General features: G+C 39.1%; 1 protein-coding gene across 5 annotated transcripts in view; it reads right to left on the minus strand.

Moving 5' to 3' along the window:
* abcc8 (ATP-binding cassette, sub-family C (CFTR/MRP), member 8) overlaps positions 1-11733 on the minus strand; it is a 59262-nt gene extending 47529 nt beyond the window's left edge. For 2 of the 5 annotated variants that reach the window (XM_086073117.1, XM_086073114.1), the window contains exons 1-6: positions 11136-11733; positions 9331-9493; positions 6462-6603; positions 4512-4633; positions 2831-2997; positions 1475-1717 (exon numbers count right to left, since the gene is read on the minus strand). In XM_086073117.1, the coding sequence (XP_085929243.1) occupies positions 1475-1717; positions 2831-2997; positions 4512-4633; positions 6462-6603; positions 9331-9493; positions 11136-11156 (858 nt within the window). In that variant the 5' untranslated portion in view covers positions 11157-11733. Of the gene's footprint in view, positions 1-1474; positions 1718-2830; positions 2998-4511; positions 4634-6461; positions 6604-9330; positions 9494-9646; positions 10118-11135 lie in introns of all 5 variants that reach the window. The other 3 variants (XM_086073116.1, XM_086073113.1, XM_086073115.1) reach the window with 2 other exon arrangements.
* Positions 11734-12064: the final 331 nt, after the last annotated feature.

Here is a 12064-nt window from a genome sequence, read left to right on the forward strand (position 1 = left end):
TGTCCCCCTCTGGTGTCTGGGTGTTTTTTCTTTTTTATGGATGCAAAAATACACTTTCCAGTTTTGGACAGCTGGAAAGAGAGACGTAAAAAGAAGAAGGAAAAAGAAGTCAACTCAAAGAATAAAAATACCAAAGCGTCACACCGAATAAATATTAAATATCACTTGATGTGGTCTGAGAAAGTTTTATCTGCTGCTCAGTACTAATTCTTCACCTTAGAAAATACCAGACTTTGAAATGTGTGAACTTATAAGCAGTATTCTTGCTTATGTGCTGTATGTACAGGAAGTGTTAATCATCATCAGATATGTTTAAACTATTACATTTTTTAATCGTAATTAATTGCATGACTTAAATAGTTAACGCACATTTTGAATCTGTACAATAAGATGTACAATATAATATTTTTTCCAAGTTTTCATAATCTTGTTAACATAAAAGTGGGAAAAAAATTTAATTAGTAGAAATATGGCTGCATCTTTTAGTCAACGATACAATAATTTCATAATGATTCTTAAAATTGAGTTAAAATTAAAAAGATGTACTGTACTGTAAAAAGTGTGATATTGATTTGTGTCATTTTTCTGCCACTAGATGGCATAACTAGATTTATAAGACGGTGACGGCTCAATGCATTTTTCTTTTCTTACTAAGAGAGATCTAATCTTTAACATGAAGTAACTTGTGAAATTCTGCACATTTTTTAAATTGTAAAATACATCTTGACCCTAGTCTCCACAAATATATGCATTATTAACTCATTCACTGCCATTGACGGCTATAGACGTCAAAAATTCATTTGAACAATTTCTATTAGTTTACATTTTTTTCCACTTTTGTTAACACGAGTATGAAAACCTAGATTTTTTTATTGTACATTTAGAACAGATATAAAATTTGTCATTAATCGTGAGTTAACTAGTAAAGTCATGCGATTAATTACGATAAAAAAATGTAATCGCTTGACGCCCCGAATTTTTTTAAATCTTTTTTTTTGTATTCATTCACTGCCATTGACGGTTATAAACGTCGAAAATTCATTTTAACTATTTCTATTAATTCAGCATTTTTTTCCATTTTTGTTAACAAGAGTATGAAAACCTTTTTTTTTTTTATTGTACATTTAGAACCGGCACAATTTTTTTTATTAATTGTGAGTTAACTAATAAAGTAATGCAATAAATTACGATTACAAATTTTAATCCCCTGTCACCCCAAATTTTTTTAATAATCTTTTTTTTTTTAATGATTTTATGGCAGTGAATGAGTTAATATTACATTTATTACTGCTAAATTTTGCTGTGAATGTGTCTGCTGGGGCGGTGATTAAACACGCGTTCAAAATTTTTTTAGCATTAAAGGAACTTTAAATGAACTAAAAATGAACATACTAATTTTGCCACCCCTAGTTTAAACCACAAATTCCACAAGCTCTTTCTATACTTAACCGAATAATAACAGTAGCGCATTCACCTTCTGGCCTTCGAAGGCTTTGCGGAGCTTCATGTAGTTGGTGAGTGCCCTCATTGCGATGGGCAGCTTTCCAATGACTTTGAGGTCAATAGGTCGCCTGTGAGCCGTGGTTATGAAAGTGTTCATCCACCAGTATGTGGCTTTGGACAGCAGGTTGACAAAGGGCTGCAGAAAACGAACACCCAGGTCCTGAAGGTCCTCAGGGGGCTTCACTTCTGTCGGGTGGGCGAAGCACATGTATTGCTGGAAGGCAAGGACAAAACCAGTTAGTTCATCGGGTTCTTTGTTGGCCCAGTGATGTGAGCCTCAACCTCACATACTCTAGTATAACCAACACAAATACAAACGACTACTTAAAAAAAAAATGTTTAAACTTTAATGTGTTCTACTGTATTCAAGCGTTAACATATATTGGTTATTCTGTGAGCATTTATGATTGAGTACTTTTAAAGCCTGTTGTCTTTCGGGTGATACTAAGGTGGTTATGCTTCATCATGTGCAAAGCATGATGGGAGCATTGCTTTCACAGCTGTTTACGCAGAGGAAAAAGAGTCAGCAGATGAGGTGTACTCAGCTCAGGGCTTGACAAAGAAAAATATACTTTAACTCATTCACTGCCGTTGACGGCTATAGACGTCAAAAATTAATTTGAACTATTTTTATTAATTTTTCCACTTTTGTTAATAAGAGTATAAAAACCTTTAAAAATGTTTTTTTAATTGTACATTTAGAACAGATATAAAAATGTTGATTAATTGGGAGTTAATTATTGAAGTCATGTGATTAATTACAATTGAAAATTGTAATCCCCTGATGCGATTTAAAAAAAAAACGATCATTAAAAATTAGGTGCGTCAGGCGATACAATTATTTAAAAGCATGACACTAGTTAACTCAGGATTAATCAGAAATAATAATAATATCTGTTCTAAATGTACAATAAAAAAAATCTAGGTTTTCACACTCTTGTTAACAAAAGTGGAAACAAATGTTAAATTAATAGAAATAGTTCAAATGAATTTTTGACGTCTATAGCCGTCATTGGCAGTGAATTAGTTAAATTGTCAGGAGGAGGAAAAGTGACCAAAAAATCTCTCTGTTGAACTGAATAATATAAAATATCAGTAATGTAACTGAAAAATGTCAAATGTACTGTAAAACTCTTCGAACTCACTTAGTTAAACATGTCATTCACAGTTCTGTCTGGCACAACGTCAAAACAATTTACTGCTCTGCCCAACGGGGCTCCAGACTAAAAGCAGACATGAGTTACATTTAAAACAACAGAGTGAAATCAATCTGCGACATATGTCTGCACACATGCGTCATCATCACAGGAAGTGGGGACACACTCACCCTGCCCAGGATCACATTGATCTCCACAGCCAGCAGGAGTCCATAGAGCAGCACCAACAGGCACGTGATGCAATAGCGTAGCTGCCTGGGGCCGATACCGTGCTCTGTGTATTTGGCAAACTTGATGGTTTTCATGATGAAGGCCAAAACCCAGTAGATAAGGAGGGCTGAGGAGATTCCCCGTGGATAAGAGGTCAGACAAAATTATTATTTAGGTTCTTAGGTTTAACTTTCTGAGCTATATACATAAACAAACACAGGTAAAGACTAGTGTACATTTTGTTAACGAAAACTAGATAAAAAAAAAATTGTCAACACACATTTTTTACCGCACGAAAACTAGACTAGACTAAAAATCCTCATTAACTCATTCACTGCCATTGACAGCTAAAAACATCAAAAATACATTTGAACTATTTCTATTAGTTTAACATTTTTTCCCCTCTTTTGTTAACAAGAGTATGAAAAGCTAGAATGTTTTTATTGTACATTTAGAACAGATATGAAATTTGTGATTAATCGTGAGTTCACTAGTAAAGTCATGCGATTAATCACGATTACATTTTTAATCACCTGACGCCCCAAATTTATAATAATCTTTTCTTCTTTTTTTTTTTAAATGTATTCGCTGCCATTAACGGCTATACACGTCGAAAATTCTTGTTAACTCATTTCTATTAATTAAACATTTTTTCCACATTTAGAACAGATGTAAAATTTGCGATTAATCGTGAGTTAACTAGTGAAGTCATACGATTAATTACAATTAAACAATTTAATTACCTGTCGCCCCTAATTTTTTTTTTTTTACTTCTTTAAATTAATTTATGGCAGTGAATGAGTTAATAAACAATAGTTGGGACTAAATCAGTATGCAAAATGTACTTCACTTCATAAAAAATCATGGAGAATGGCGATAATTAAGTCTAGTGCAGACTCATTAAGGTTTCTCTTGCTTCATTTGTATTGACGAACATCTATGCCACTGCACCAGAGGCTGCATACTCTACAACGGTTGCGCTTCATTCTGCTGCCCCACTGAACCGCTACTCTCTCTCTCAGAGAGAGAGAGAGAGAGAGAGAGAGAGAGAGAGAGAGAGAGAGAGAGAGAGCGAATGACTCTGACAAGAAGATCTACTATCCCAAGGCGGTTCAGCAAGCAAGTGAAGCAGTCAGAGCTTAACACCGTTTAGTTAATGATGTGCCGTGTTGATTCAGTTTTTTATTTCACTCTAGAAAAAACGTATCTTGCATCTTTTCTACACGACTATTAGCAGGCTCATTCACATTCATATCTGTGTTGGGAATAGAAAAACAATCAGGCACACCAGCTAATGCTCATTTGCTTCATGAAAAAAAAAGAAGATTATTAATGTCTGCTTGGAGCACCGTGCACCAGATGATATTGCTTTCTATCCTGATGCTGTCTCATCTCAGGGCGATGAAGTGCTCAGCTGGAGACGCATTACGAAATCAGTCGCCTCATATTTAGAATCAGATCAGCATGAAGCACGTACAAGCTTACACGGCGGTTGTTGTTCATTTCAGCAAAAAGGTCAAAATGTCAACATGTAATTTATTGAATCCTAGTTTTGCAGGTCATGACTTATTCAAACCCAAAAGAATGTTAGTGTCCCCACAGAGACCAACTGTACTGCAGGTGCATGATTGATGGCTTTACCTAATAGTAGTTTGGGGAAGTTGGAGGTCTCAATGTTATGATAGTAGACAATCGAGGTGATGCCAGCCATAAAGGCAAGACCTGCAGGCATGTACAGGTGAAGATGGAGAGACTGGCTGAACCTACAAGTACGGCCAGAGAGAGCACACAGAATTAAAAAGAAACAAACAATCGGTCAAGTTTTGGTTCTGTGTCTTTGGACTTTGGAAATCATGCATCTAAAATGTCATCTGGCAATGCAGAGATGTCGCTGCCCAACCGACAGCGATCCATACAACAAACTCAAATCGTTTCGGGCATTTGTGATCGTTTTTCAAAATATATTTTCCAAAGATACACCACAAATTATCTTGACTGTGCAGTGATGCCTTGACAATCATCTTTCCCCAATGAAATAAGTAGAAATCCGTTACAGCCTTTAAAAAACATTTTTTTAAAGTGACAGTGTAGGATTTAGCGCCATCTAATGGTGAACTACTAGAATGCATCCATTTTGAAGCATGCACACTGCAATGCCCCAGAGAGACCACACTTTGCAAGCCTACCACCATTTACTACCGATTATTATTTGGAGCGAGCGAGCAAAGGAGCAGCTCGGCGAGCAGGAGCTCGTGACGAGGATGAGTAGCTAGCAAGAACTAGCTGGAATGGCTACCAAGAGCAGCTAGGGGAAGAAGCTAGCAAAAGCTAGCGAGAGCAAAGCAGAGGGAGACAAGCGGCGGGACCCTGAGTCACGAGTCTCAGCGACGCCCACCTTGCAGACCCCAGCTGTGCAACATAAGCGGCAAGTGTAATTATTTTTGTTTTGTTTAGTTTCACAGCAAACTTCAATTATATTAAACCTCTTGAAGGCTCTTTTGAAGAATTGTTCACTGCTGCTAATTGTGAACTGAGGCGAATTGAGTCCACTACCACCATACAGCGCTCATATGTCAAATTTGCACTCTCAATTCAAAGCAGAAAATCTCATGCATTTTAAAAAAACTCATAAGTCTGGTTACTTGTATCTCAAGGCACCACTATGCAGGCAGTCAAATGTGACCGTATGAGGCAACCAAGTTATTACAAACAATTCTCCATGTTTGCTGTGCAGGTCGACAACATTGCAAACAACAACAATGCCAACCTTCCCTAACATTATCAATTAAAATGTATAATTTTTTTGTAAAGACATGTAATTTTGGATTAAATTAACTCATTCACTGCCACTGACGGCTATAGACTATTTCTATTAGTTTAAAAATGTTCCCCATTTTTGTTAACAAGAGTATGAAAACCTAGAATTTTTTTATTGTACATTTAGAACAGATATAAAATTTGTGATTAATCGTGTGTTAACTAGTGAAGTCATGCGATTAATTATGATTAAAAAAAATTAATCACCCCTAATTTGTAATAATCTTTTATTTTTCTTTCTTTTTTTTTTAAAGAAAAGATTATTAAAAATAAAAATAAAAATACTTTTTTTAAGAAGAAGAAGAAGAAGAAAAGATTATTAAAAATTAGGGGCGTCAGGTGATTAAAAATGTTCGTAATTTATTGCATGACTTCACTAGTTAACTCACAACTAATCATAAATTTGATATCTGTTCTAAATGTACAGTAATTTTTTTCCTAGGTTTTCATACTCTTGTTAACAAAAGTGTGTGGGGGAGGTATAAATTGTTCAAATAAATAAATTAATTTAAAATAAAGGCAGTGAATGAGTTAAGTGTGCAATGCAATTTCCAGAAAATGCATCATGCTATACGCGCACACGCGCACACAAACACTCCTCCCTGGTGTATGAAGTGAACAGGTGAAGCGTCAAGCAGGTAAAGAGTTCTTCTGTCTACTTCAGTAAAAGAAGCCTCTTATCTTTGTGCACCCCACAAAGCATCTTGCGAGCCAGCTCCCGTTTGTTGACTATACACCCACATAAGAACTCATCAGACATTGAGATAGACCTACCCATCGGAGACAATGCCCTCTGCAATCTCACAGACGAGGATGAAGAGCAGCACAAAGGTGAGGAGCCAGCGTAGGTTGTGACCTGGGAAGTGAAGCCAGGTGCTGTGGTGGATGTGGACCTTTGAACTCTGACTTCCCCAGCCTCAAATAAGGAAATGGACAAGACAAGAAGCAGTGAAATAAAATCAGCTTTTAAGGAACATTGAGGGCCTGCAATGTTACATAATAAAGGGCGTTCTTGGGGTAATGGCATCATGCCTTCAGATAATTAACTCTTCAGGGAGTAGCTTTTATGATCATAACGGTGATGGCAAGAGGTGAATTCTGCTGATCCTCGCGACCATTGTTCCCCTCTGACTTCCACGCCCTTCATCACAAGTGCTAACTGTGCTGCGTAACTGTCTATCAAGGTGGCCAGGAAGCAATCAGTCTAATTAATAGAAGCTGCTGACATTAAGCATATTTAGATGACTGTTCGTGGAGTGGCTGCACCTCCTTGGAAATAGCGGGCAATAAACTCATGAGCCAGCTCTTCGAATTTGCAGTTGAGGCAGCTGAGTCTTCGTGTACAAATAGGACGCTTGTTTAAAAGGTTATTTTGGTCCCCTCAAGGTAAACGTGTAAACGTAATGGCCCCCCGAGGCCTGCAAAGGACAAGCGGAAACACAGCTCAGGATAATAAAACGCAGCTTTCAGCTATGCTTTGCCTGTTAACAACTGATTTACTTCACATTTTTAGTCAGTGTTCAGCTCTTGCACTTCTGACTGCCGGTTTGCTTAAATTGGCTCAATGTTTCACATTAATGGAGGACATAATGCTCTCTAAATGAAGACTAAGCAGCAGGTTGCCGAACTCACTTGAGAATAACATCAAGCTCTAAATGTTTTGCGGGAGTTGTGCAACTGTGTAGTTTTATCGGTGGTTAACTCATTCACCGCCAGCCCAGTAAAAATGGATCTTTGACGTCTATAACCGTCAATGGCAGTGAATGAGTTAAAAAAAATGGAACAACAATTCGTAGCACAAAAGGTGAATGTGGTGACACGGGAGACAAGCTTTGTTTCAGTGTCGCATATATACTGAATTATCAGCAAAAACAAATTTGGAGCTACAACTTCGAATCACCTTCAAAACATCCTTCCATGTGTTCCTAATTGTAGATGTTTTTTTTTTTCTTTATTACCTCTTTGCTACAAATAATGCATCTTTTTTCATCTCCAGCTATTCTGGCAACCAAAAGTCATCGGCAGAACAATGAGATGCTCTTCCACAAGATCCAGTATCCCACTGCGGGGGAGAACGTTTATGAAGGCAGCGAATGTTGATTTCTCATCAGGGTTTCGTTCAAATTCACAAAGTTCGCTAAACGTTCACTAAACATTTACCAGATGGCGACCTTGAACGAACCCTGACAAGAAATCAACATTTTCTACCTTGGCAAACACTTGCGAACGTTCGCCCCTCAGTGGGATACAGGTACTGTACATAATTAACATGAGTATCCACTTTTTGGACATTTGTTGTTTGGTGCTGTGAGATTTTTTTCTCTTGTAAAATTTGTACTTTGTCTAAGAGAGCTGATTTGTTCGCGTGCATTCTCTTATTCTTTTATTGGTGATGTCGAAGTTTTAGCTAAAGTCACTACTTCACAGTTCACTTATTGTGGATTCACTCTCTCGCAGATTTTTATTTGGGTCCATTTATGCTGCTATCTTTGTAATATTTGAGTAAATAAAAACAGCTCTTTCTTTCATTCAATTCAACACATTCCATTTTTAGCCAAAATATAGAATATTTGGTAAATTAAACGTGTACCATGATAAGTTTTTTAAAAAATTGTCAATTTTCTTCTATTAATTCTTCTTATAGTAAGACAGACATTGTCCCGTCACCGGTGAGCTATTTTTAGAACAGACCACAGTTGTTGCCCCAAGGCTTGTGTCTTATAGAGATCCGGACGTCACGTGACTATTTCTCTGAACATTTTTTTATTAAACCGTAGCAGCACAAACGAATAAAACAGATTATTTCCCCCACATTTTGTGTGTGGTAACAGTTAGCATCTGCTGATTTAGCAACCATGTACAAATTGCCCAATCACGTATTTCACCTTCATATTAATAACTATACAATTGAGCTACATCTACACGACTAACTGATTCAGTAATTGACTCGCCTGTTATGAAGTAATTGCTACACAAGCAACAAGTCTTCTTTTTATGGCTGCTGTGATCCATTGGCTATGCATTGGTTCCTCTTTTAGTAGCCTGGAGCATGCTCGATCCTTTTTTTTGCCTCATCTTGCAGAATGTTCAACATTAAAGCAACTTTTGATGTGCATTTCGCCAATTATATTGTAATTTCTCATAAATAATAATTACAATGATCTAATTATTTTCCAATTGTATGACATCAGAAACACAGACTGCCGATAACATTTCATCTTTATAACAGCACAGAGGAGGTGTTGAACCAGTTATGGAGAGTGACAAATTGTTCATGTTTCATGCCTTCTCAAATGGGCACATACATAGACGAGCAAAAGTGGCGGCGGTTACACACTGAACTTTACACTTTGTGACTGGGCCACCGCTGGGAAGAAGGTAACTCCAATTGTAGTACATGTCTATGTGCCAATACAATAGATACATTTAGTCAGAAAACACCACATGGGTCAAGGAATATGCACAAATATTCAACCCTGTAAACCACGTATAGATTGGACAATAAAGGTCAAACATAACTAAAGGTAGTTGTAGACATAGATATTATTAACAAATTAATTATGTAATTGTCACAAAAGGGAGAAGGTTGGGCTCATGTTCAAGTCAACAGACGTGATTGGTAGAGGTGTGGAGCAAAACTCACCGATGAAGAGGATGGGGAATGTGATGAAGAGAAGGAAGACGTGCGGCACCACGTTGAGCGCGTCCAGGAAACAGCCGTTGTTCAGAACGCCCCCGTCCACATTGTAGGCCACCGAGTTATTCTCACTCCCACAGAACGCCAAGGACATGGTGGAACCGGGACTCTGCAAGGAGCCAGCGTGAGGAAGGAGAGCAGGAGGAGGAGGGGGAGAACCAGGAGAAGGGGGTATCAGAGACAGATGAGAGACCCACATTTAAAAACAAAACAAAAAAGAATGAATAAAATGGGATATCTTTTTTTTAAAGAAAACACTGACAGCCTCTTCAGCAGATCTTGGCAATTTCCAGTGTGACCTCCTTTCTGTTCTCCCTTAAATCCAGCTTGTAGATTTTGGATCCAGTGACGAAGAGAAGAAATAGGGAGGAGGGAGAGGCGGGGGGGTCAGAGGCGATCCCAGTCCAGCGCAACGATAGCTCCCTCGCCTCCTCTGCAGTCTAAGCAGTTTTGGGGGTCACGATGGTGACAAACATCTGCATCCTGTCTGCCTGCGACTGCACACATCCTCTAAAAGTGAGCCTTTAGTTTTCGCTCAGTCCCGCGCAGCTCCGCTGGAACGCGTTTGCACTCTCTCACGTTGCTCTCACACGCACTGACACGCGCACGCAGGGAGAACGGCGGCAGCATTCTGCAGTGCACCTGCTATTCTTGTCTCTTTTTCAGACTGGAGCGACCTTGGGAGGTGAGCGCGCAGGAGGGGCTGAATGTGCAGGCGGGCTGGACGATTTAGCTGGGAAAAGCAGGAGGGTGAAGATGAAGAGGGGGAGGGAGAAAACACAAAGATGAAGAGAGAGAAGGACCGTGTCTGCCCAATGAGGAGAGCAAACATCACACAATTGCATAAAGCGTGAGCAAGCATGCTAATCTAAATCCTAACCCAGTTTTAAGAGTTGCGTAACTTCCTCTCTCATTCATTCAACATATCATGTCATACCCCAAAGACCTCTGACGAGAAATAACACAACAGCCCATTGGTAGGTTGCGCACGTAAAACACATGAATTTTTAATGCTTCCTGCATGGTTTAAATATGTTGTGTGCGTCGAGTCCATTGGGGGAAAGACTGCATACAGCCAATAGTAGAGCACTTGAGGGATCAGAAAATCTCACATGGGAACAGATTTGAATCATCCACACAGGGATATGCCTTGTTCTTGTTCCTATTATTGCTTACAAATGTGCATAGGGTAGGGTACGACACAATGAGCAGTTGCCATGAGCTGGTATGGTCTGTTTTAAATCGCCATGGATACAGGAAGTGATGTATGTGCAGAATCTGTTATTGGGCTTTTCTGTCTCATATTTATAGCTAGCTAACGCGACATGCCAGGCTACTATCTAAAAACACAGTTCAGAATAGAAGAAACAAGTCCTCACAAGAGGAACATTTAATCAAACTTTGGTAGTGGTGACCTATATTAACAATGAGCCTCCATCAGCGCATGAATTGATACAGGGTGAGAATAAAATTCACGCAGTTTTAGGTCAACAGCTTGGACAGCACACGGTACAATAAAATGTAGGCCTATACGGTCCTAAAATATCAGACTGGTTAAGATAGGCTGCAGTTTAAGATGTTTTATGATCATTTGGAAGTGATCATGCTGCCTGTCATTGCCGTGCAAATACAACTTAATCTGCGCCAAATTCGGGATGGCACAGGCAGTTGACGCAAAAATAATGCACAATGATGCAACAGTGTGAATAAATAACCATCCGAAGTGTCGAAGCAGGTGATCACGGACTTACCGGTTTGTATCGTGAGATCATCGCTGGCTCCCTAGCAGTGCCACGTCCGTCACTTCCGATGGAGAAAAGAGGAATAAGATACCAAAGTGCTTCCTGTCATGAGCTCGGAGGGTAAACCCAAAATTTGGACAGGTGGCGGCGGACGCCTTGAAGGCGTGGAGCTATCCTCGGTGCTGAAGTGGAGTGCAGCTGAGGTGAAAGATCACGAGGAGCTGGTCGGAACCAGAAGGCAGAACCAGGCCCACCTTTTGGCGCCGTCATGAACCGGCGGGCAGCTCAAGCAAAAGCGGCGCTGCAGGTCGATGCAATGCTACAAATGGTAGCCGGACAAAAGTCACGTATGCAGCATTGAGTGGAGATAATTCCACAGTGGTTATATAACGGGAGAGGGACGATAAACACAGCACTCCCAGAAACACTTCACACGGGGATTTGACCTACTTTTTAAGACGGATTTAAATGTTATTTTAATACTGCACACATAATAATCAAGATATATGCAACAAACATGAAAACATTGTATGAAACTAGACATTTGAGAAGCACTATTGCCCCCTGTGGACATTCAGCTACACGACTGCAGCATGCATGTTGCTCCTCATCCTTTAGCCAAGTTGATTGTTTCCCAGTCGGGGGCCTCAAACTCATTTTCAATTATAGTTACCAAGTTAATGACTGGAAAATTTACACTAAATAATACCCTCGTCATATTACACAACTGCCCCTGCAATTGATTGTTCAATAAATGTTAACAATAACGTGTTAAAAATGAAGAATAATTGCAAAAGTACAGATTTTGTACCAAAATTAGAATATCCAACCTATTTAGCAAGAAACTTGCATTAGTGGCCTACATATTGTAATGCAGCAAGCTGGATTTGGCCCCAGTTTGACCCTGCGCCCAGCCTTTATTGGGTCAAGGCAAATTT

The sequence above is a fragment of the Leptonotus elevatus genome, chromosome 4 (genome assembly GCF_054856555.1).
Source record: "Leptonotus elevatus isolate MCC_2025b chromosome 4, RoL_Lele_1.0, whole genome shotgun sequence".
Lineage (NCBI taxonomy): Eukaryota > Metazoa > Chordata > Actinopteri > Syngnathiformes > Syngnathidae > Leptonotus > Leptonotus elevatus.